General features: G+C 26.4%; 1 protein-coding gene across 9 annotated transcripts in view; it reads right to left on the bottom strand.

Moving 5' to 3' along the window:
• The window catches only part of LOC135927626 (PP2C-like domain-containing protein CG9801), a 77,445-nt gene that overhangs the window by 17,511 nt on the left and 32,419 nt on the right, over positions 1–27,515 (bottom strand). For 7 of the 9 annotated variants that reach the window (XR_010572126.1, XM_065463737.1, XM_065463735.1 and 4 more), the window contains 6 exons: positions 19,376–19,498; positions 16,197–16,381; positions 15,906–16,032; positions 15,701–15,811; positions 4,057–4,291; positions 3,415–3,497 (listed from right to left, as the gene is read on the bottom strand). Coding sequence is in view for 8 of the 9 variants with exons in the window: in XM_065463737.1 (XP_065319809.1) it covers positions 3,415–3,497; positions 4,057–4,291; positions 15,701–15,811; positions 15,906–16,032; positions 16,197–16,381; positions 19,376–19,498 (864 nt within the window). In the remaining variant the exon portion in view is untranslated. Of the gene's footprint in view, positions 1–3,414; positions 3,498–4,056; positions 4,292–15,700; positions 15,812–15,905; positions 16,033–16,196; positions 16,382–19,375; positions 19,499–26,180; positions 26,263–27,515 lie in introns of all 9 variants that reach the window. The other 2 variants (XM_065463742.1, XM_065463738.1) reach the window with 2 other exon arrangements.

The following is a 27,515-nucleotide window of genomic DNA, read 5'->3' on the forward strand; positions in this document are numbered from 1 at the left end:
TGGAATTATGTTTTTAAATATGTGATTTAAAATTAATTTTGAGAAAAATATGAGTGGATATATAAAAAATACTTAAAATACAAACTTTTAAATATAATTAAATTCATATTTTTTAAATTAACATGTGCAAAAATGAGTTAAATAAAAGAAAAATTTTCCAGTGGGAATAGTGAATTTAGTGAGATAAAAATTTATTAATATAATCTTTGATAAAACAGTTATAATAGAAAATAAAAAAAAACTTAAATAAGATAATCGATCTCCAGTGGTGTGAAAAGAAATAAATATGAGTGTATATATATTTATTTTTGTTTTTTAAAAAAAAGTAGTGTTCATAATTGGTTTAAAGGACCAAATGTGAAAGAAAAGAAAATATTAAAATATATTTAACAAAATAAGTGTATATATGTCACAAAATTGTATTTACAAATGTTAACAAAATATTATATACATGTCACAAAATTATATTTACATATTATTATTAAATTTTACAACATTATATTTACATAATTATATTGAATTTTAACAAAATAATAGCGTAGATCACAAATTTATTATAATATGTAGTTTAGTATAATTATGTTAACAAAATCATTTTTTTTTATAATACAAATGTAAATGAAAATTCTAATTTCATTTGAGACCAAAATATTGAGTAATTCTGTTGGGAAAGAAGTTATATTTAGATTCATATATTTTGATTATAATATTTTGGAAATATATTTATCATATATGTTACATATAACCCGGATGTGTTGGAAGATAAGAAAATGATTGAAATATGGGAGTAATGTTGACCAAGAGCTATGACACAAATGAAAGGCTTGAAGATTATGAAGGAATGATATCAAATAAATGAAGATTTGGAGATTATGAAAATGAAGCGAATATATGAAATTATATTTAGGGATAATGGAACACGTGGCCTATGAAGGGTGGGCGTGTTGTAGTTTTGTATTATTATGATATATATTTGTACATATATATTATAAAATGTCAATTAAAAAGAATATACTTTATTTATTAGTTATTTTATCGAGAATTGATATTCAAACACTTGGTATTTTTTTGTTTACTTTTTTACTTTTGATAAATATATTATAAGGGATTAATTTTTTATGTTTTATTGGAAAAAACAAAAACTTTTATAAAAATGGAAATTATTTAATTTGATGTTTTACTTTGAAAATATACTATTGGAAATTTTGTGATTTGAATAGAAATATTGTTATATTTGAAAAATATATATATAATAGATAGAAATAAAGAAATAGAAAAATTAAAGAAATATTAAACATATGTTGTGAAACGGCTAAATTTGAGCGATTTTTAAAGCGGCTAACCCAATATTATACTGAAAAATATTACGCAAACCTGAAGATTTTTCTCATAGGTGGCACAAAGGTATTTTAACCCGCCCGCCCATATATCGTGCGGGCGTTGTCAATTTTCTAAAATATTTTTAACATTGAGCGGATTACTGGCGAGTTAAAAAAAATTTAAAAGGCGGGCGTTAGCAAGTAAATTTTAATATTTTTCAGGCGAATTGAGCAGAAAAGACTTCAATTTATTGATATACATTAAAATAAATAAATAAGAGCCAACCAGCCATTAAAATAATTTTTTTTAAACATTAAGCGAGCGGGTTAAATAAATGTAGATAAATATGCGGGTGGGTAAATTTTTTAAAACAAATTATAAGTGGGTGGGCGGGTTAAAAAATTATTTAAACAACGAGTGGGTGGGCTTTTTGGTTCCCGTCCATTGCAGATAGTTTGGACATCTATTAGGAAAAAAACTTAGTCAATCTTTCCAGGCATGATTTTAATCTTGTTAAAGAAGGAATTGTTCTTTTATTGGTAGAAAAATATATATTAGGAAAATAATCTTAAATGAGTGAAATTATGAGAAGCATTTATAGCATTATCAATCATATTAATCTTTTATAACATAGTTTGAATTCAGGTAGTAATGCATCCTGGAATACTTTAGCATCCTCATATTTAATTTTTCTCTAACAAGATTTGAAATAGATTTGGAAAGATTCTGCGGGAATACTATTTGCAGATTTGTATGCCTGATTAATTAAGGTCCTTTCATTCAGTTTAGTTATTAAAGTATCCAAGAGGGGGATAAGGAGATTTATTCTATAGTATTCTTCAACTGATCCTATATTAATATTTGAACGATATGTTTGCCTTGCTGCGAGTCGAGGTAGATAAATATAAAATTCATACAACTCTGCTATTGACTCAACAATGACATATTTATGAAATCCCTCATCTACATTTGCCCTAATTTCCGTAAGTTCCAATATAATGCTTTCAGCTATTTTCATAGTTTCAATAACACCGATATCATATTTTTGAAAAATTTTACTGTAGTTGTGCAAAGAAAAAGTTTCAAATGATTTGATAAATTATAAAATGGTAGATAAATTTAACGCCAGGAAAATGTGAAATCGGTATTAATTATTGAATATATTTTTGCTGTGAATGTGATATATAAATGTAAATTAGAATTTATAAACAATAAGTGTAGTTATCATTAATATCTTTGAAAAATATTTGTTAGCATCTGAATTTTTTAGCTTGGGGAGATTTATTCGCCTGTACCCCCCCCTCCGCTGCGTACGCGCCTGTTTCTACAAACTTAAAGATAAATCATATTTTTAGAATTTTAAGCTTTGAGGGTGTCCCGACTAATAACTAAACATCCCTAATCGACTTAATAGTCTAAAAACAAAAGAAAAAATTTCAAAATAAAACAAAAACGAAAAACAAGGAAATAAATACGAAAAATAACAATGTTACAAAAATAAAAATAGGGGGTGTCCTAGTACAAAAGCTGTTTAATCTAGGCTAAAATGCAATTAAGTATCAAAATTAGGTCGAACTAGGACATGGCCTGAGACCTTTTTTGATAGTTTGACCAATGTATTTGAAGCTATAAAAATAAAAATTTCATAATTTCAATTTTTTACGTTTCTGGTGATGTGTGAGTTTTCAAAATCTCACAGATTACCCTTTCACACGTGGTTTCCAATACTTCTTAAAAGTAGTTTCAGTTCCTTAAAATTTAAAAAATCGGTTCTATTCTTAGATTTGATGAGGTTTCCAGGTTTTGCTCCTCAGTGAAAATTTTAAAATTGGTGGCTACGGTTTCTAGAAATTCTAAGGAGATAAAGGTTCTGGTTCCTAGATTTTTCCCCGTTACGAGGGTTGTAGACCGATTCCAAACTCTAGTTATGGCTCTGGATAACAGTCACAGAGGGAACTAATTCATTTTAAAGGAAACTATTGTAATAAGATTAAAATGATAAGGATGTAGAACTAATGGAAAGTGAAAAATTTTAAATCTTATTGAAAGAAAGATATAAAATATGTTAGAATTTGTTTAAAATAAAAATTTTACCATAATTTAGTAATCCATTCCTTTCCAACGCATCGTGATGAGGCCTTTCAATGAACTTATTAGAATTCTTTTCCAAATTCACGCTAATTTAAAAAGAATAAATAATATTAAACTGTTGTAATAGTAAAAATATATAGATATATAAAAAAAAATAATTATTGTAAATGTCAATCTCAATCATATTAAATTTTTTACATTTTTACGAGATTTGATAACAAAGAATCATTGATTGGAGATTTTGATTGAAATATTTTGAATAAAAGAAATTTATATAATTGTGTTGAATATTGATTAGATATATTATTATTGATAACTATTTTATAAACATGTTAAGTTTAGCTATATTCGAGGTTCCGTCTTCTTAGTGATACCCTTCCTATACTTTCTGATAGTGGTCATGCTAAATTATAGTAATTGATTTTTTTTTAATAAATTCAATTCATATAAAATGGGTAGATATGGCAACACTAGTAGAGAATGCTAAAATTTTAAGGAAAAGTAAATGCAAAAAAGCCGAATATGGACCTACCTAATTAAGGGATTGAAGTAATAGATCTAATATTCATTTTTATTTTAAAATTTTGGCAGTTAAGACACGCTATTATTACACAAACGAAAAAAATATAATACTAAAAATTAAACTTCTCTCCTTTTCTTGCGTTAGCTTGTGGAGTTGTCATCAAAGCCAATTTTCTGACAACCGGATCCATATTATCTGAAACTCCATCTGTCGTTAGGAATACTATTTGACCAGAACTTAAGGTGGTTTGAGATAAGCTCAAATTATGGAGCTCTGGGTGAAGGCCGTTGATGGCCGGTCCTAATGCCCCTTCCGCGTCCCTTAAATTGCGCGTGGACCTTCTCACGTTTCTCGATTCTTTAAATTTTAGCAAATGATTATTGATATTATTGTTATATTTTCTATTAAAATAAGGAATTTTATAACATGTTAACACTACGACTATTGAACAATTATTTCGACGACAAACGCGTCATTGATATCCGCCAACTCTTATATTTTTTAACAATATATTTCAATTTATTAATTAAAAAATAATCATGAAAGCACAGTGAATAATAATAAAAAATTGCAATATCGTTGATTTTAATATTTCTTGTCCATTTTTCCCAACTGTTCGGGCAAGCGCTTTTAAAAATTTAAATATTCATTTTCAAATGATATCTAACAACTTATCATAACTTACCCTAAATAATATTTTCAGAAAACTTATTTTTATCCATTTGAAAATTACAAAGGTGTGTACTTTTTTCTTTTTTTAAAATTTATATAGTTTGTTTCAAACATCAATAGTTTATTTCAAATATCAAACAATATGTAAAATAAAAATAGTAATAATGATCTTTAAAAAAACTATATATATAGTATTTTAATAAATAAAAGTATTTGAATAATAAAATCAAAATAAGGAAAATAAAAGTAGTGTTGTTAAACGGCTCGTTTTGAGCCGAATTTTAAAAACGGCTAACTCAATATTCCATCCAGAATACTATCATGCAAGCTAGAAGATTTTGTTTGCAGAAGAAACAAAGGTTTTGGACATCTATTAGAGAAATCTCGAGGCTTAGGCAATATTTTTCTGGCTAAAATATTGAGTTAGCCTTTTTTAAAAACGGCTCAAAACGAGCCGTTTAACAACACTAAAAGTAATAGCTATTCACAATTATGTTTTCTTCGTTAAACAAATTAATTGAAATAATATATTAGTGAAAATAATAAATTTACAATTATTTCATTTGTAACGGAAAAAATGGACATGGAAGAAAAAAATTAATCTGATCGTCAATAAAGTGAAAATGTTCCATATCCAAAAATAGAAAGCTTTTATGATAAATAAATATTTAAGTTTTAAATAGATATGAAACATTTTAATTACTAAAAATTAACAAAATAAAAAATTTAAAGTTTTAGTTTTGAAATAGCCGCCTTTTAGAAATCATATGACTAGATATTTTTAATCAATTTATTATAATAATCCTCAAAAACCGTCAATCAAATTTAGCCAATAGTGTTCTTTTAAAATATATTTGTCCAATAAAAATGATCATAGCATAATCGGTCCAATAGTAATCACCTTACAAACTAAACATTCATTCAGTCATTTCTATTTATATCATATGGAAACTCTGAAAATATTATTATGATACTCATATATATATCCAGATTTCAGAATAAACTTGATGGAAGATTTAAAGACTCAACTGTTAATATTTAATATAAAAATTTAAGGTATATCATTGCATTTAATAAAACTCGATACCCAAAAGGGGGCATATCCAGTGCAGTGAATTTTCATCCACTGTTAGGCAGTAAAATTTACCCTACTGTCAGGGCCCATTTAAAAGAAGGATGATGGTAACTGATCCACTAATTGAAAGTAATTTACCCTACTGTCAGGGCCCGACAGTAATTTACATTGTTAAAAATTGAAAAATAAGAAAATATATAATTAATAAATAGTGTGCTTATCTTTTTAGAGTATTTGTTTCAATAGATAAGTGAATTTTTGTAACAAAATATTTGATGGTAAATCTAGAAATAACATTAATGAATGATTACAAAAACTTTAATTTCAGTGCAGTGAAGGATGATCATACCTGATCCACTAATTGACAGTAATTTACCCTACTGTCAGGCCCCGACAGTAATTATATTGATAAGAATAAAAAAATAAGAAAATATATAATTAATAATGTGCTTATTATTTGTTTCAATAGATTAGTGAATTTTTGAATGATTATATGAATCCATAATTGTAACAAAATATTTGATGGTAAGGGTAAATTTTACTGCCAAACAGTGGATGCAAATTCACTGCACTGGATATGCCCCCTTTTGGGAGGAGGAAGCCACTTAATTGTGTGTTTCTGCAGTGAAGGACAAGACAATCTACCAGTTCTAACACATTTTACCATGTATGTCTCTAGAAATTTAGGAATAAAACAATTAATAAAATATTCTCGTTGTTATCAAAACATTTTCAAAGTAGACTTTGAAAATATCCATGTTATTAACATGATATATTTCTTAAAAAATCAATTTTATTATTATTCTAAAACTGGAATTTTTTATTTTAAGAATAATTATTCTATTTTTATTTTCCAAACAACTTCTCTTTAAATCCAAAAATTTTTTAAAATAATAATTACTATTTTAAAAATTTTAATATATTTTAATAGAATGAATAAAAATTATGGTAATATTAATTTTCTTTAAATAATATCAAATATCAGGATCTTTATATGAAACCATAGGGTAATTCCATACCAAATCGATAACTTTTCGGCTCGACCTTTTTAATTTCGATAAAATTTTGTATACTAAGACAATATCATTAGAAAGCATCGAATCCAAAATTTTAACCTCCTAGTACTCATAGTTCCTGAGATATCAATGGTCAAAAGTGCCAAAAATGACGTTTTTTCGAAAAATGCGATTTTTTAAAATTGAGATAAGTTAAAAAATAATGATTTTAAAAATATAAGTTATATGTCAATTTATAACTCTATTAAGGGCCTTTTATTGAATATTAAAAATTTTTTCAAAATAATATTGTTGCGGTTTTTATTTAAGTTATAAATTTTTAACATGAAAACTCCAAGTGTTTCGCTTTCCAAATTTTTTTGAATTTAATATTTTCTTATTCTCTAACCTTATATCTATTCATAAAAAAATTTAAACTTGGGACAGCCATGGGTTTTTTAGTTATTGCGATTTAAAAAATCAAAAAATAAATATTATTTTCAAAAATAGATGGCGCTCATTTATAAAATAACGCGTTTTGTTAAAATTATTATTTTTTTTAAACTTTTTTCCATTTTAAACATAAATAATAAGATTTTCCAGCATTAATATTATGAAAATATATTATTTAGATCAATGACTTACTTATTATTATTATTACTTTATTGATAACTTGTAAAAATTATTAGTTTTTATAATAAATGATTAATTTCCTAAAAAGATAGTTACAATTCCTATATAAGAAAATATAATTAATTTCTGAAAGATAATAACAAGTTTTCATGCACCTGCCTTGATATTAATTAATTTTTATTTTACAAATATTTCAATATTAATTTTTTCTTAAAATTATTTATGTATAAATATAAATGTGCAAATCCTTTTAAAGAATCTAAACACTTTTATTGTAAAAAGAACCTGCGTAAAGTTACGACGTGGATGACACAATTTCCAAACATTGAGGCGGAACACTATATTTGTGATAAATGTCGTAAGCGTTTATCACAAAAAAATATTGAAAATATAAATTCTGATAGCGAATATGTAAATAATATCCCCACAGCATCCGCATCAATAGATACAATCAATTAAACCTTAAACGAAATTGGAATATCTCCTATTAAGAAAAAAAAACTAGCTGAAAAAAATTATTCAAAAAAAAGATAGCAAAAATATCAAAAGCTCTTTCAGATATAATAATTAACAATCCAGAATCGGACACAAAAGACAATAATGATATACTCAACAATATGAAATTACATTATCCTAATTTATCTAAAAATAAAAAATATCAATTGCTGACCATTCTGCCTCCTAATTGGAGTGCAAATAAAATAAAAACGGAATTCAACGCTACATATCATATGGCATATAATTCCAAAATCATTTTAAAAGAAAAGGGGATTCTTTCAACTCCAAATCGAAAGCCTGCAAAATATCTCAATCAAAACAGTTGATATTGTTAAAAGTTTTTTTTGCAGTGATAAAGTTAGTAGGGTATTACCAGGAAAAAAAGATTGCTTATCTATCATTGAAAAGGGGGAACGAGTGAACGCTCAAAAAAGGCTAGTTCTTAATAATTTAAAAGAATTATATAGTCATTTTAAGGAGGGTAATTCAAGCATAACAATTGGATTTTCGAAATTCGCAAGCTTAAGACCAAAAAATTGCATATTGGCAGGGGCTAGCGGAACACATAGTGTATGCGTTTGTAGCATACACCAGAATATTAACTAATGATTTTAGGCTGTGAATTAACAACATTGACTAAAAATGGTGAGGATATATTAACAACTTATAGAGATGTTATAGGCAGAATGATTTGCAACCCCCCATTACCAACCTGTTATTTTGGTGACTGTAGCGAGTGTCCTGGCTCGACACTCTTAAAAGAACGCATTGAAAAATTATTTATAAAAAATGATATAGCTCTTATTACGTTTAAACAATGGGTTTCGGTAGATAGAACAACTCTGGAGACTATTTCTCAATCTTCAGACGAATTTATTAATTAAGTAATATCTTTCATGAATTTTTATTTATCTATTATATTTACAAATTAATAAAATAATTTTACGAAATTTAAAATTATTAATGCTGGAAAACCTTATTATTTATGTTTAAAATGGGAAAAAGTTTAAAAAAAATAATAATTTTAACAAAACGCGTTATTTTATAAAGGAGCGCCATCTATTTTTGAAAATAATATTTATTTTTTGATTTTTTAAATCGCAATAACTAAAAAACCCATGGCTGTCCCAAGTTTAAATTTTTTTTATGAATAGATATAAGGTTAGAGAATAAGAAAATATTAAATTCAAAAAAATTTGGAAAGAGAAACACTTGGAGTTTTCATGTTAAAAATTTATAACTTAAATAAAAACAGCAACAATATTATTTTGAAAAAATTTTTAATATTCAATAAAAGGCCCTTAATAGAGTTATAAATTGACATATAACTTATATTTTTAAAATCATTATTTTTTAACTTATCTCAATTTTAAAAAATCGCATTTTTCGAAAAAACGTCATTTTTGGCACTTTTGACCATTCATATCTCAGGAACTATGAGTACTAGGAGGCTAAAATTTTGGATTCGATGCTTTCTAATGATATTCTCTCAGTATACAAAATTTTATCGAAATTAAAAAGGTTGAGCCGAAAAGTTATCGATTTGGTATGGAATTACCCCATATATCAGTTAAAAAACTCTTAATTCAATACTTGAAAATGTTTTAAAGAATCAGAAAATAGGGATATAGAATAGTCTATTACTAGCTATAATTTATTTATGAGTTAAAATTCTTAGATTTTTTTATGTAAATAGATTAATATATTCTTAAATAATCAATCAATCAAAAATAATTATTGACAAAAATGGAGATAGAATAATCTTTAACTCAGGTGACAAAATATTTCAATGAGGGATGCCAGGTATAATATATTTACTAACGTGCCTGGGCCAGGGGAGGGTTTTTGATAAAAAGCCTAAAAAATTTTCATTTAAATTTAGCCTATTAAACTGTTCCTAACTTACAGGGCTTCCCATTCAAAAAAAAGAAAAATCCCAATCAAAAAAGGAAAAGGTCCGATCAAAAAAGGAAAAGGGTCAATCATAAAAGGAAAAGGCCCAAACAAAAAAGGAAATGTGTCAATCAAAAAAGGAAAATTCCCAAAAAGAAAGGAAAAAGTCCAATCAAAAAAAAGTGTCAAATAAAGAAGGAAAAGGTACAATCAAAAAAGGAAAAGTGTCAAACAAAGGATAAGGTCCAATCAAAAAAGGAAAAGTGTCAATCGAAAAAGGAAAGGAAATTCCCATTCAAAAAAGGAAAATCGTAATTTTAAAATTTTTTTAAAAAATATTATAAAATTTTCAATTTTTCTTAAATTTTTTTTTATTTTTGTCATTCCTTCTTATTTTATTTCTAACTTTTTGCTATTTCTTTACTTTATTTGTATCTTTTCTCAATTTATTTTTCTTACTATCTTTTCTCAATTTTTTTTCATCTAATTTTTGATAATTCTTTTGTATTTTTAAAAATAATTTATAAATTTAGGTCCATTTTTTTAACAATTCTTTACGTTTTTTTTCATCATACATACAATATTCTTTTTATGATTTTTTCATTGTAATCTTTTACATACATTTCTAACCTTTTCAATCTCTTCAAGTTATTTTTAATCTTTATTTTTTTGAGCATTTCTCAATTTTTTTCTTCTCATTTTTGATAATTTTAAAAATAAGAATTTAAAAATGATTCTATTTTATTAATTTACATATCGTTTGGTATTACAGTTCAAACTTATTTAATTTTAAAAAGGTACATTATAATCAAACGATTAATTTAATTTAGCAATTGTAATTATATTGTCTGCCAAAAACATTAAATATAATTTTAAAAATAATTATCAAAAATGAGAAGAAAAAAATTGAGAAATGCTCAAAAAAATAAAGATTAAAAATAACTTGAAGAGATTGAAAAGGTTAGAAATGTATGTAAAAGATTACAATGAAAAAATCATAAAAAGAATATTGTATGTATGTATGATGAAAAAAAATCGTAAAGAATTGTTAAAAAAATGGACCTAAATTTATAAATTATTTTTAAAAATACAAAAGAATTATCAAAAATGAGAAGAAATATAAATTAAGAGAAGATATAGTAAGAAAAATAAAAGTAAAGAAAATCGCAAAAATTTAGAAATAAATTAAGAAGGAATAACAAAAATAAATAAAAATTTAAGAAAAATTTAAAAAAATTACGATTTTCCTTTTTTGAATGGGAATTTTCCTTTTTTGATTGACACTTTTTCTTTCCTTTTTCGATTGACACTTTACCTTTTTTGTTTGACACTTTTCCTTTTTTGATTGAACCTTTTTTTTTTGTTTGACACTTTTCCTATTTTGATCGGACTTTTTCCTTTCTTTTTGGGAATTTTCCTTTTTTGATTGACACTTTTCCTTTTTTGTTTGGGCCTTTTCCTTTTTTGATTGAACTTTTTTAATCGGACCTTTTCCTTTTATGATTTAAACTTTTCCTCTTTTGATTGGGACTTTTCCTTTTTTGAATGGGAATCCCTGTAAAAATATATTACATTTTTTTTCTTCTAATAATAATAAATGTCAATATTGCAAACAAAGTGATTGCCTAAATACACATAAATATTGTTTATTTATTCATTTAAAACAATAAATTAAATTTTTGGATATAGGCTTGGGCAAAATTTTTGAAACTTATGATGAGCTTGGATTTGAATATTTTATTAAATATGGACTGGGCCTGCAAATTATTTTTACTGCTGACCTGGGCTGGAGGCTGATGAAAATCAAGTCCCGTGAAAGTCTCTAATTTCAATAAAGGAATTATTTCATTTTCAATCTGACTTTATTTGAACTTAAAGGAATAATCAAACCACAGATATGCCTTATTTAAATCATTTGCAAAAAATTTCTGATAATTGCTGGATTCAAGAAATTGTTGTACACAAGGAAATAAAGAAAGCCATTGTGAAGTGTATATATGGAAGAAATATTAATCCTTTTTTATTTTAACAGAAATAACAAAAAAAATAATGCCCATTGTGACCTTTCCTTTTACATATATTTTAGGGATTTTTTAAAAACCCGTTATCAAAAATATAAGTTACTAGCTGATTGCCTATCAAGAATGACGGGGAATCAGATTTTCTTCTTTATTCAATTATAGATGAATAATAAATTTTCCTTTATTTGATGAATGAATCAGAAATTTTCCTATCTTATGTGATTCAGAAATTTATATTTATTTAGATGAGGAGTTATTCTAAAATTTTTCATTATTTTTTATAAATTATGTTTATGAAGTATATGGTTAGTATTTTAATCTATGTGCACAATAAAAAATATTTTAAACTAAATTTTTATTCATTTGTATTTGTAATTTATAATATAAAAAATATATTCTTGCTAGATGAGTTTTGTGTAAAAATAGGAAAATTTATTATTTATCCATCATTAAATAAATAAAAAAATTCTGATTCCCCGTCATTCTTGATGGGCTATCAGCTAGTAAAGTAATATTTTTCAAATAGCAGAATCTGATATATAATATTCTTAAATTATTTTTTTCATATTTTTATTGTGGATATAATATCATACCAAAGAATAGATTTATTGAAAAATAAAAAATCTATTTTGCCAAAAAGTTGAAATAGAACATAAAATATTGACACGCCGAAAGATAAATTTTTATTAAGATAAATTATCATATTTCTCACACGCGTAGCCAGCAGAGGGTGACAGAAGAACAAATCTCCACCCAAAGCCAATAAATATAGTTCTTTAAAAAGTCTTCGCCATCAAGCAGTCAATAATTTTTTGAATTAGAGGGGACTATTATAAGTGTTCTTAATGAAATGGCAGAATGGTGTAAAAACAAGATCTCCTTAGAAGAAGACGCCGTATTGGACTCAAAGAAGACTAATATCTTTATAATCTTACAATAATCAAATTATTGATATAGTGATTAAGTGTATATTAACCATTAAATATAAAAATAAAATTATAATAAATTTAAAATGTAAAGAGGAATAAATTTGATAGACAGACCCATTAAAAAGATTACATCTTATAAAGATTAATAGCCCGAGGATCAATGTAGGTTGGGGTTGGGTAACAGGCAACATATATTTTAATAATTATTTACAAATAAATTAGATTTCGTAAAAGGATTTTAAAGCACATTAAAACGAAACCCCAAATAATTTTGTTTTAAAAGCAGCCCGATAACATTTGGATAGAACTTTAAACTCTTCAACAGCTCTAATCCATCGGAGTTTCAGAAAAACTAAAGTCCAAATGTCTCTCCAATTGCGTTGTGCTTAAAAAAGATGTAAGAGACAGATAGAGATAAGAAAATATTGATGTCAGATTTTCTTTTAGTAGAAATTAAATTATAAAGAACGATCTCTGTTCTCCTTCCTTCATTCATTCTTTTATTTCTCTAACATGGAGACATCTGTGAATGTGCGTAAATTGACTAAGATGATTTGGCTACCAGTATTATCAGATAGAAATGCTTTTATGTATATGGTGAATTCCATATCAAATCAACTAACGTTTCAACCCGACCCCCTTAAATTTTTCTTAAATTTTGTATACTGGTAGTATAAAAATGAAATTTTACCTTCCAACACTGTTTACCCGCTAAGATATGGCCGTTTAAAGCGCGGAAAAATGGTCAAGTATCTCGAGAAATAATCATGTTAAAAAATAATTTAAATTTTATTTTGTAGCTTAATAAAAGTTCTTTAAAATGACATAAAAATAAATATGATGGACATTTTATTAATATCGAAAATCGGATGTGTAAAACCGAAAATAGCCATAGAAAAAAAAGATATTTTTTTTTTCAAAATTTTTTTCTGTAGATAGATATCACACTGCTTTATATTTGTTCAAAATCCTAGACTGGGATGAACATGGGTTTAGGAGTTATCACTCTTTATATGGCTAAAATTGAACAAATTTAACATTAATATCATCATATTTTAATTTAATGAATAGTTATGAAATAATGTTAATTTAAAAATTATGTCTAAAGATAGGTCCTTACTTTTTTTTATCTTTATCAAAATTTTTGAGAAGTGGCTGGAATAATGAGCTTTGTTTAACACTTTAGTTAAATTTTGTCTCGAAGTTACTTGACAAAATAATTCTAAACATATTTATAACTTTATTTGCCTCAAATTGCATTACATACAATCAAAAATTTATAATTAAAATATATCATATATTATAATCATCCAAGGAATTTTAATAAATTATGACTTTTATTTTCGTCTAGGGGAATAAAAGCTTGGAACTTTGTGTTCCAGAAATTTTCTTTGCTCTCAAAAACCTGCTTTCAAGATGACTTTTGTTCATATATTCATTAGTGCTCACAAATATATAATTTACCCCATAGATATTATTTCTTGCATAGTTAAATAAATCTATTGTTGTTAATATGTGATGTTCATATGGACGTTGCAAGCTTGCTCGAGCTGCTAACCGTTTAGTAACGGCCCCCAAGTCATGGACTTTTACCTTGTGCGGTTCAAAAAATGTCACTTACCCTTTATCCCAAAATCATTTTCATGATTGTAGAGATTAATGAAATCTTTTATTTTTATATTGGTTTGCTCCATCAGAAAAATAATAAATTTTAGCCACTCTATTAAATCTTTCCTTCAAGAATACGATTAATTTTTAAAATAAATAAAATGCACATGCGTTGTGCTTTAAACAATCTGATATAACCACTAAATTTACATGTTTTATTATGTTGTTCTTACGGTAATAAATTATAAAAGAGTTGATAGTGGCTTGATTATTGGTCTGATTACATCCTTGTGTATGGTTCTGCACTACAAATGCATAGTCTTCTGAAAAGTCTGCAATGACTAAGAATTCGCCAACATTTAAATTGAATTTTAAAAAGTTTCGAATTAATGATTATCGTGAAGCTATAAACAAATGAGGAATTAAATTGTTTAATTATTCAATTATAATCTACAAATTCGTCAGCAGATTTTATCAGTGTTTCAAGGGTAGTTCGATCAACTGCTATCCATTGTTTGAATGTTTTATTTTCAATTTTGGCAGATTATTTTATGCTAAATAAAATATTTAAAATTATTTTGTCAAGTAATTTTAATTTCGAGATAAAATTTAACTAAAGTTTTAAACAGCTCATTATCCAGCCACCTCTCAAATTTTTTTTATAAAGATAAAAAAAAGTAAGGGCCTATCATTTAGACATAATTTTTAGATTAACATTATTTCATAACTATTCATTAAATTAAAATATGATGATATTAATGTTAAATTTGTTCAATTTTAGCCATATAAAGAGTGATAACTCCTAAACCCATGTTCATCCCAGTCTAGGATTCTGTACAAATATAAAGCAGTGTGATATCTATCTACAGAAAATTTTTTTAGAAAAATACCTTTTTTTTCTATGGCCATTTCCGGTTTTACACATCCGGTTTTCGATATTTATAAAATGTCCATCATATTTATTTTTAGTAATTTTAAAGAACTTTTATTAAGCTACAAAATAAAATTTAAATTGTTTTCTAACATAATTATTTCTCGAGATATTTGAAAATAAATGAAGTGCATTTTGTCAAAAATTTACCATTTTTCCGCGCTTTAAACGGCCATATCTTAGCGGGTAAACAGTGTTGGAAGGTAAAATTTCATTTTTTATTTAGTTATAGCATATACTACCAATATACAAAATTTAAGAAAAATTGGGGGTCGGGTTGAAAATCGACTTTTTTTGTTGATTTGATATGGAAATCACCATATATATTATGCGATGGGCATGATTGCCTCTTTAAAAAATAGTTGATGTATATAGAATTTAACGATCTGACCAGAAAAATACGTGTTATAATTCACAAAAAGCAATTTAAAATAGATAATTTTACCACATATGTTAAATAAGTGCCTTTTTATAATAATTTTAAATTTAATTATAAATGTATATATTAGACCTTGAGTTAAATCGATGACAAGACCAGTTTGAGGGTCAAAGGCGTAAGCGTTACTGTCTCCAACTTTGCATATGCATACCGTATATTCCTTATTTTTTTCATCCTTATTTTCTTAGAAAAATATAAAATCATAAATAATTGTTTCATACAGACTAAGGAAGAATGGATTGTGAAGTTAGAAGAAAAGAAAAAGGTGTCAAATAACCTGAATTCAACGTGGTTTTTATTGATTCACAAATAACGGCTATTGTTAAAGTGGTAAGGCCACCATTATTTTTGAGAATTTCTATATGGGCGGCGGTGAAAGATCTAAGCAAATAGTCGAACATTACCTTTTTAAAATATGAGGATTTGTATATAATTTTTTTTTTAAATAAAAAATGCGATAATAATTTTTCTTTTCTTTCATTATTAATTTCTTCCATTTTTTTCTTTATCTAACTTTCTTTTTTTCTTTCGGACTTTCTTATATTTTAATATTAGTTTCTTAATTAACTAGAGTTGAACTATGAGTGCTATTCTTCATATGACCCACTGAATGAATGATTGAATGTAAAGATGCTTTAACAGCACATTGTGCAGCGAGTCTAGCTTTAATGCCCCAATTAACGCCATCCGCTATGCTCAATATACAGAGGTTACCGGTTTTGTATATGGCAAAAACATCAGCATTAGGATCTCCTAATAAATAATAATTCTATTAAAAATTATTTCATTCATTTATATATTTTTTATTCCTTTATTTCCCCCTTATTAATTTTTTTCATTCATTCTTTATTCGAAAAAGGAAATAATTAATACATAAGTAAAAATCGATAAGTTTCAAAATTAAATCCAACGATTTTTTTAAAATGATATATTTTATTTAAAATAAAGAGTGATAAAAAAACAATAATAATTAATAAATAAATTGACACCACAAATTAAATGATGTTTCGGTATATAAATTTTCACATTTTAAACATTCGGAGAAATATGAAACTTAAATAGTAAAAAATAATAAAAATTCAACCTAATTTCAAATATAAAGCATTCTAGCATAAAAGTTATTTTTAGTCTAGGGGTATTCAATGTTAGAAGTTTAAATGGGCATTAATTAAAAAAAGCTCCTAATTTAAAAAATGATACTAATTAGTAGGCTTGTTTAAAAACGAGTCGAATATTCTTTTCATATCAAATAATTCGAGTCGAATTGAATATTAACAAATATGAATAGAAAATTATTCATTTTGTGTGAATCGTTAAATGAATATTCCGATTATTCAAAATAATTATGATATATGTTTAAATAAAATTTAGTCCTTCTATTGATAAGCTATCAATTTGAAGTGAATGTTAAAGTATCCCATGATGCATTACTAGCTGAATGAAAACTATGGTATAAAAGGTTAAACATGGTTGATAATAATCTAAAATTTTTTATAGATACTTCGAATAATTTCAAATAAATTTTAGACAATTTTCCAACAGTGGCGTATCTAGGATTTTGGCCCCCAAACCCCCTTTAGCTGTCTTTCGGCCGGGTCATATGTTTGAGCTATTCTATATTTTTAGCTTTTATTTACTAATTCGTGCTTATGGATATTTAAAGAAGAAAAAGGTTATATATAACCCAATTTCTTTATTATTTTAAGTTAGGTGTATATTATATTTAATAAAAAAAAATTTAATGTAAAATTTAAATAAAGTTTAGTGACATTTTTTAAATAAAATTTGCTTTAAAAACTAGCTTCAGCTTAAATTCTCATACAATATAAGTAGAATAAAAAAAATATACTAATTGTAGTGTCTATAAAATATTGACTAGAAAATAATTTAATATCAAGTTTTTATTTCTTTCAAATAAAGTATTATAAAAAAAATTTATTAAAACTATAATTACAATTTGATTTTAATTTTCGTGGGAAATTTGCCAATTCATCAAGAATTTCGTTTGTAGTTGGAATCAAATCTCTGTGGAAATTTAACAGAGCTAACCCATTTAGCCGAGATTCGGTAGTGTTTCGTTAATAAATTTTCAACCTTCACAAGTTGGAATAGGTCTTTTATTCGTACATGTTGTAATAGGGAAACATGCAAGAATATAAAACAACTTCAAAATATTTGGAAATTGAGCCAAGGTTTCCTTACATCGATTGAGCGGATCAATAGCATGCTCAGGTAAAATAACCAGAAGTAGCAAATATTTATACCACAATTCGAATTCACTGTTCAGTATCAATTTACCAATAGTGGCATCAGAAAACGAAGAAGGGTCTTTAGGTAATAAAACTGAAGATTGCTAAAGACTTGTTTATTATCTAAAACCATACTTTTATTTGCGATAAAAAAGTGATGAAAATGGATATCTTATAATATTCTTCAGTTAAATCAACATTTATATTACATCTCGATAATTATCTAGGTGCTAGACGAGGTTTAATTAGTGTTATATCATAAGATTTAGCTTTCGATTTAACGTCTAGATAAATATTATTAAAATATTCATCTACATATACATTTTCCGCCAAATCAATAATCTGAACCAAATCTAAATTTGGTTTTTATAAATTTCTACAAAGTAGTGAGCTATAGAAAAATATGCAACTAGCAGCAAAGATAAAATCTAATTGATATTTCAAGATTTAAGGGGGGGGGGTAAATTTTTATTCGCTTAAAATGATATTTATGAAAACAGTCAAATTTGCGATGAGGAGGGAGGAATTTCCTTATTTCCCTTATTGGTTACGAGCTTGATTAAAATTATTATATATTTTAGCAAATCTGCCCTTAGTACTTCTACCAATGAAAAAACATTTTCTTCGTAGTGAAATGGCTCGATTTGAGCGGATATTTAAAAAAGCTAACTCAATATTTTAGCCAGAAAAATATTATCTAAGCCTCGAGATTTCACAAAATAGATTTCCAAACCTTCGGGTCATCTATAAGCAAAATTTTAAGGCTTGCGAAACTTTGATATTTGACATTGAAACCTAAATGTATATTAACAAGAAGTGTTCACTCAAAAATGTGCGTGAGAATTAAATGCCAATTTAAATTTTAACATGTCAAAAATAACTTTTTAATTTATTTCATTTTTAACTAATTATTTTTTTTATAAAAGTTACTCAGACTAAATATCAATTTTAAATGATAAAGTAATCATAAGATCACTAAAAGCCACGAGTTTGCTTAGGGTCACATAATATGAAGAAGGTTGACTTATTTTTTGTAAATTATACGAAGTAACAACAAGTTCTTCCAGGTGATTTATATAATATAAATGAACCCCATTCTATCTTGCCTTACAAATCGTAGAGGATATAAAACAAGAGGATGCTCCTAATTTTCCTATTAGATGTATATATCTTGAATAATCAATGAATCACCAACTTCAGTTTTTCAACTGACTTGATTAGCTTAAATAGAAAAGAAGAGGAATGAATAGGATATACTAATCCAACATTTAAAAAAATAAAAAATAGATTGATATAACTTCCACATAACAATTCGTATAAAAATATTACTAGATATATTTCATTTACAAAAAAAATTAATTAATACAAGAAAATCATATTGAATAGGTTAAAATTATAGTGATCGAATATATTTGAGATTTTCAGAAATAAATCTTAAGAACTTTTTTTGTATTTAGTTAAGAGGATAGGAAAGCTAAAATTTATTAATTTGTAGAACCTGAATAATGGGTTCCGTCGGGATATTGCTCATATAAGGATATGGATATCCCATAACAATTATCATCGCACAATAGATCCCATTTAATATTTTTGTTTGAAGCGTCTATAGCAAATTCATTCTCTAAGTTTTCGTGATAAAAAAAATTTAGAAATTTAATTGCTTCGGTTAAAGGGTTTATGTATGTTTAACACACCCATCTTCCCAGATAAAGGAAACAAAAAATTGTAAATAAACAATTCCTTATATTGTTATCGAATTTGATATTGACTTTTAAAGAAAATATAGGATAGGGCCAATATTTTCATAAACCGACCCGATACCGATTTTCCATATTAAACATAATTTGTGCATAGTATTTAGGATGTGCCGATTTTTCATTGTACCGGATCGGACCAATTTTTGCATTTTTGAAGTATCGGTTATCATATTAAATTTGTCAACATGATCCGAAAATGGCGTCTATTATTTTTAAATTTATTAATATTTTAAAAAATTTTTCTAACAGTTTAAATTGATCATAACTTTACTATTTCGATCTCTTTAATTTCAACAGGATAGAAAGACTTTTGGAGCTAAAAATTTACAACAATTTCACTATATAAATAAATTAGGGGTGTAGCGATATTTTTTATCGGATCAGGCCGATATTTTATATTTTTTTAATATCGGTTATTGGCCTATATTATAAAATTTTCTGATCCTATAAAATCGCATCTTAATTTTAATATAATTTCTTTCAAATTTCATAATATACACTTGTTTATTACTTTTATGTAAAAGATTAATGTTATTATATAAATAAATGATTAATCAATAAAAATATTTTATATACTTTTAGACAGGGTTGGCATGTCGGTCAATTGACCGGTCAAATTCGGTCAATTGACTGGTCAATTGACCGGAGGAGTATTTGACTGGTCAAATACGGTCAAATACTCTAAAATATTAATGGCGAATAAATATTTTGATATAATTAACTAGTATGCATTAAAAGCATGTTTATCAATCTTATTATTTTTTTATTAAAATATAAATATGTAATTTTTCTAAATATAGTAATATTTTAAGTTATTTTTTTGCCTAATCATTGCCGTTTCTTGCCTTCTTTATTTTTTTCAATTCATTTTTCTTAAAAAAAATAAAAATACCCGATTTATTATAATCATAATATAATTTTTTCATTCTTATTTTTTAATAAATTTAAATTTTATTTAATATTTAGCCGAGTATAAATTATATTAATTCTCATTTGTTTTACTTACACTTGCTATATTTGGTTTTTAAAATTAATTTTCATTTTAATTGTTCTGGTCAGATTTACGGAATATTCAATTCTGGTAAAAAGTTTATTATATTATATTTATAATATTAAGAAATTATTGGAATAATTGGTCGATAATTATAAAATAGTTAAGATTGATTAACTTTACAATAATCAAAATCATTTTTTGTTAAATTTTATTATATTAGGGATTATGGTCAAACCAAAGCATCATGTTTGGAAACATTTTCAAGAAGTACGCGATGGTAAATCAGTTAAAGCGGTGTGCAAGTTTTGCAAGATGTCCTATATCACCCACGTTGATAGAATGGTCAAACATTTATTAAGCAGCTGTACTATGTGCCCTGTTATAATTAAGGAAAAATTTTATTCAAATTCCAAAATATCAACCTCTACAAAAAATATCACAAATGTAATTTGTAATACTTCTAAGTCTAACTCTAATGAAGAATTGGGTGAAATTAGTGAGAATGATTATCAAATGAACAATATTTTGTCTTGTGACTCAGGAGAATTTGATTCCCTTATTTCTAATCAATCTACAAGCAAGGCGATTAAATATAAATCTCAATCTTGTATAACCGGTTTCATAGATAGAATTAATCCCAAAGAAAAAAATGAGCTGGATCAATTGTTTGCAAAGGCTGTATATGCGAGCAATTTACCTTTCCACATCACTGAAAATCCCTACATCCAAGAATTTTTTAAAAAAATACGTCCTATTTACACATTACCCAGGAGAAGGCAGCTGGCTGGATATCTTCTAGACAAAGCGTCAGGTGATATGGAGGTGAGAGTTGCAGATATAATAGATAAAGCTCCTTACTTATCAATTGTATCAGATGGCTGGAGCAACATTAGAAACGAGAGTATTATTAATTTTATGGTGATGACGCCTGTTCCAGTGTTCTACAAATTTCTAAATACTGAGGAAAATCGCCATACGGCAGATTATATTGCCCAGGAATTTAAAAATGTAATTCATGAATTGAATCCGGTAAAAGTATATTCTTTAGTTACTGATAATGCCGCTAACATGAAAGAAGCCTGGAGAATTCTAAAATCTGAATCTATTTATAATCATATACAATGTTATGGTTGTGCAGCGCATACATTGCAGTTATTCTTTCACGATTTTGAACGATTGGACGCCTTCAGTGACCATATTTCAATAATTAAAAAAATTGTTAAATTTTTCAAGAATAAACACATACCAGCTGCAGTATTTTCCCGTAATAAGAATCTTCATGGCATACCATCTACATTAAGTACAATTAGCCAAACAAGATGGGCATCGTCAATAAAATGTATGGAGCAAATTCAAATATGCAAGAAAGCTCTAAAAGCATCAGTTGTTGAAGAAGCTGTTTGTGATAATTGTCCCATAGAAATTACCAATAATATATTAAACGAAGAATTTTGGATGAAAAATTTAAAATTTTTAGCTATACTCCAACCTTTAGCTACCTCATTGTTGAAAGTGCAAGGGGATAAATGTACTTTGGCCCAAGTAAAAAACGAGATGCTTAATTTGGAAAAACACATAATACAATCATGCCATGATTCTATATTTTCTCCATCTCAAGAAAAAAAAATTAAGGTTATGTTTGAAAAGAGAAAAACTGATATAAATACATGTGCTCACCATGCTGCTTATTTATTGGACCCCCAATATCAAGGGGAGCATCTTACTAATACTGAATTTGATGAAGCATGTAATATAATACAAGAATTGGGTATTTTACAAGGTGGTGATAATCAAAATATTTTGAGTAATATAGTAAATTTCAGAAGCAAAAGCGGTATATTTAATAGCCATAATATGTGGAAAGTTGTAACTTCCATAAGAAACAATCAAATTTCGGCCTCAAGTTGGTGGAATGCATTTTGCCCACCTTGCCTATTAAGAGAAGTCGCTAATATTTTACTAACATTTCCTAGTTCGACTTCTTCTGAAAAAAATTGGTCGGTTTGGGGCAATATTCACACGAAAAACAGAAATAGATTAAAGGCTTCTACAGCAGGAAAATTAGTAAGAGTGTATCATAATTTAAGATTGATTAAAAATATTAAAGAAAATAATGATATTGAATATGAATCGGAACAAGACTCTGCCACGGAGGGTGAAACATTGACTATAGAATGAATTAAAAAATATTATGATATTTATTATTATACATAGATTTATTATAATATTATATAAATGCAAAATAAAGTTAATATTGGTGTAAAAAACATTTATTTGAATTTGACCATATTTGACCGTATTTGACCATATTTGACCGGTCAAATATCGGTCAATTGACCGAATTGTATTTGACCGGTCAAATGCACAACCCTGCTTTTAGATCATGAATATAAAAAATAAGTAATCATTATAATCTATTTAAATGTCTTATGTTGTCTTGTGGTATAGTTATCTTATAAATGTTATACCACTAAAAAGTATGAGATGAATAGATGGATGCATAAAAATTAAAACGATTATTAAGTTTTACAAAATTAAATATGATTAGGGAAGTAACATAGGGGAAATTTCTCCTATAGATTCCCCAATTTTTATTATATGTTTTTTAAAAAAATAATCAGGATTTTTATCATTTTGGAAAAAATAATTTTCTTGGTTCATATATCACAATTGTTTGATTATGTATGTACGTTCTTTTTGGATAATATAATAATAGCTTAACTATAGTAATGTTCATCGAAGGAAATGTTTTTATTGAATGAAATATTAAAATTTTTAATAATAACTGAAATAAGGATAAGGAGTAGGATTAAAAATTAAAATGGACTAAATTCCTCTTCTAATTTTAGCTCAGCTAATAATAATATAAATTTCTAAAAAATAATTTAATGAAATATTGATAATTTCATTCCAAAGTGGCTCTTTTTTGCACCTATGAGCCCCTATATTTCGGGAACCAGGTGTGTTAGAGAGCTAAAATAAATGGCTCATCTATCTAAATAATTCTAGAAATTTTTAATATTTAAAAGGGGTCAGGCGCGTACGCAGCGGGGGAGGGGGTGCAAGGGGACAAATCTCTCCCCCAAAGCCAAAAAATGCAGATGCCGGATATATTTTTCAAAAATATTATTGTTTATATTAATTTGTATTTGTTAATATTTATTCCTATCTCATATTAAATATTTAATTACATTTATTTATCACATTCATCTACTGTTATTTTATCAATTAATTTCGATTTCAAGTTTTCCGGCGTGATATTTACTTATTATTTTCAAATTTTTAGTGGCGTAATATTTATCTACCATTTTCAAATTTCTAGTCAAATAATAATTATTTCTGAAACTCCTTGTCCAACAGGGAGAAAGAAATTGCAAGCTTGTCCAAAAAGATAGAGTCCTCGCCATAAAGCAGTAATAGCTTTTATGGAGTTAGAAGAGCCGATTATTTGCTATTACTGAAATATCACAATGGCCTGAAAGAAATTTTTCCTCAGAAGCAAGAAAATTATTGGATTCAATGCTTATTTCAAATTTTTTTCCTCATAAGAATGTTTTATTTAATTATACAACTATATGTAATACTTTTCAAAAACATGACATGACTTGATTAAAAAGATGAGAATAGCGGAGAGCATTTTATTAGAACTCAAGGAAATTAGGGCTAATGTTGATGAAGAATTTCATATTTTATATGTTATTGTTGAGTCAAAAGCAGAGCTATACGTGTTTTAATATTTGTCTCCCTCGACTTGCAGCAAGGCAAGCTCATCGTTAAACATTAATATAGGATCAGTAGAAGAGTATTATAAAACAAATGTCCCCTCTCTTAGATATATTTATAACCCAAATAAATGAATGGTTTTTAATTCATCATGCAGCACTTACCAATCTGCAGATATTACTTCCACAAAAGCCGTACCAACATTTTTCAGATGGTGATAGAAAAAAAATATTTGTTAGATTTTATCACGAAGAAGTTAAAGCATCTTAAGATGCCTTATTAGTTGAATAACTATGTTTAATTCTCTTTTTTAAGAAGAATAACAGAGCCCTGCAGAAATACCATTTGCATGGCACGGCCCGTATTTTTTTTTAAAATTTTTTACTGCCAGGTTCGGGTTTTTTTTTAAAAAATTTCAGGCCCACCCCGGCTTTTTAAAAAAAAAATTTCAGGCGCGGCCCGGGTTCAAAAAAAATAAATTATATTTTTTTTTTGATTTTTATAGCTAAATAACGATTTTAAATATAGGCTGTTTTAAAATATACAACCCGGTCCGGATATTTTTTTTAAAAATTTTCAGGCCCTGTCCGGGTGTTTTTTTTAAAAAAAATCGGGCCCTGCCCGTGTATATTTAAAAAATTAAAATGGGCCTGCAGGTCTCTGAAAAACATACCAAGAAGTACAACTTCTGAAAGTAGGTTGAAAGGTATGGATCTTTTGAATATTCATAGGTATTTGACGACAAGCAAGGATGAGATAATTGAAATATTAGCTCAATCTCAGCGAAGATTGGATTTTACATGTATATATAACTTACAAAATACAATTATTCCTTGTAAACTTTTTGTGTATTAATTAATATTTCCAACATTTAAATTTTTTTATATATAAATTTTAAAGGCTCAAAAAATTCAAATTTCTATTTTAAGTCATTTAAGTGATTCATATAGTAGTTATATTCACTTTGTATTTTATAATTCACATTTATTTTATAGTTTTTCTATACCGCCAGTTATATCCGTTTAATATTTTTTAATTCACATTTATTTTATAGTTTTTTATATGATGGTTTACACATATAATTTTTTTATAATTCACATTAATTCAAAATTGTGTATTAGAAATAGTTATTAATTCTAATAAATTTATGCTTGATATTTTTAAAAAACAATATTTCTTAAAATTTTTTATTATCCCCCCCCCCTCAGACCAATTCCTGCGTACGCGGCTGAAAGGGGTCGGCCGATGTGACTTTTTTGATTGATTTGACATGAAATGGCCCAACTCCATTTTAAATATTGCAACGTGTATTTGGAAGAAATTATTTCAATCTGTAAAAAAAATTTTAAACAGTAAATACGAAAGGATTAAAAATATAATAACCGAAAGATAAGATAAAAATTTGACCCTTATTAATGATGGGTGGACAAATATAAGAGTGGAATGTAGTGTTGCTAAACGGCTCGATTTGAGCGGATATTTAAAAACGCTAACTCAATATTTTAGCCAGAAAAATATTGCCTACCTCTTGATTTCGTTTATAGATGACCAAACCTTTCTGCCACCTATGAACCAAATCTCCAGGCTTGCCTAATATTTTTCTGGATGATATTGAGTTAGGTGTATTTAAAAATCGGCTCAAATAGAGCCGTTTGACAACACTAGTGGAATCTATAATAAATTTTATTAATGCAATCCCAAACCCCATTTTCTCTAAATTAATTGAAACATACAGGAGAACATATTTCAGGTGAATTTGTTAAAGTAATTGAAGAAATAAAATAAAGAATAACATCATAATAGAGGATAATGCAAGTAATGAAGAAAACCTGGAGACTTGTGAGAAATAAGTATCAAATTATCGAATGCATTGGGTGTGCATCTCATGGCCTTAATTTGCTTTTAAAGGATCTAGCAAATAAAATATTGTCAATTTAAATTTTTATCATAAAAGGCCATAAATATGTAAAATTCAACATTCTTTTACACATTTAGGGAAATACATCTACTTAAAGATAAAAATAAGATTGTTTCCTTAAAGTTGCCTAGTTCACCCAACCCTATGGATAGTATAGTTTTGATAATTAAAAAATAAAAATATTCTACGGCAATACTCGATATTTTTATAGAGATAAGAGACTAGATCTTCTTAATAATGAAGTTTTTTAAATGATCTTGCACAGCTATACAATCTTATAGTCATTTCTATACAAATAGAGGTAGTGGAAGCGGACAAATCAAATTTATCTGACGTTCCTCAAGTATTTATTCATATCAGGGAGATTTCTTAAACGAAATTATAGAGATCGAACGATTTATAAAAAAACGGGAAATTTTTTTGTTGCCAGGACATACATATTACCCTGATCATATACTTGAGCCAAGATTTCAAAAAGGAAGAGTATCAAAAGGCTTAGGAAAAAGTTTGATCAAAAAAGAAAAAGTGTAAAACAAAAAGAAAAGGTCAGATCAAAAAAGGAAAAGTGTCAAATTAAATAGGATAAGGTTCAATCAAAAAAGGTAGTGTCAATCAAAACAGAATCAGTCTGATAAAAGGAAAAGTGTCAATTAATAAAGAAAAATTCCTATTCAAAAAAGAAAAATCTTTATCTTTTTAATATTTTCTTTTTCCATAAATATTAAATTTATTTTTTTAAAAACGGTTTCAATTTAAAGATTAAATACGTTAGAAACGATATCAAAATAAAATATACAGGAAATCATAAAAGAATAATGTATCAAAAAAGGAAAAGGCCAGATCAAAAAAAGGAAAAGTGTCAATCAAAAAAAGAAAAAGCCCAAAGGATTAGGAAAAAGTCCGATCAAAAAAGGAAAAGTGTCTAACAAAAAAGGAAAATCGTTATTTTTATTTTTTCTTAGCCCAAAATCTTTTAAAAAAGTTTTGCTTCCAAACGATGTATAGAGTCGTGGTGATATTTTATTTCCAACTTTTTACAATCTCTTTAAGTCATTTTTATCTTGATTTTTCTTATCTTTTCTCAATTTATTTTTCTTCTCATTTTCGATAATGCTCTTTTGTAGTGTTGTAAACGAACGCGTTCCGAAGTTCGTTTTTTTTGAAAAAAATGATGAACGGCGTTCCTTTTATTTTTGACGAACTTTAAACGTAAACGCGTTCCTTTTTTATGACGAACGCGTTCGAA

The sequence above is a fragment of the Gordionus sp. m RMFG-2023 genome, chromosome 3, assembly GCF_954871325.1.
Source record: "Gordionus sp. m RMFG-2023 chromosome 3, tfGorSpeb1-WG-v2, whole genome shotgun sequence".
In the NCBI taxonomy this organism is placed as follows: Eukaryota; Metazoa; Nematomorpha; class Gordioida; order Chordodea; family Parachordodidae; genus Gordionus; species Gordionus sp. m RMFG-2023.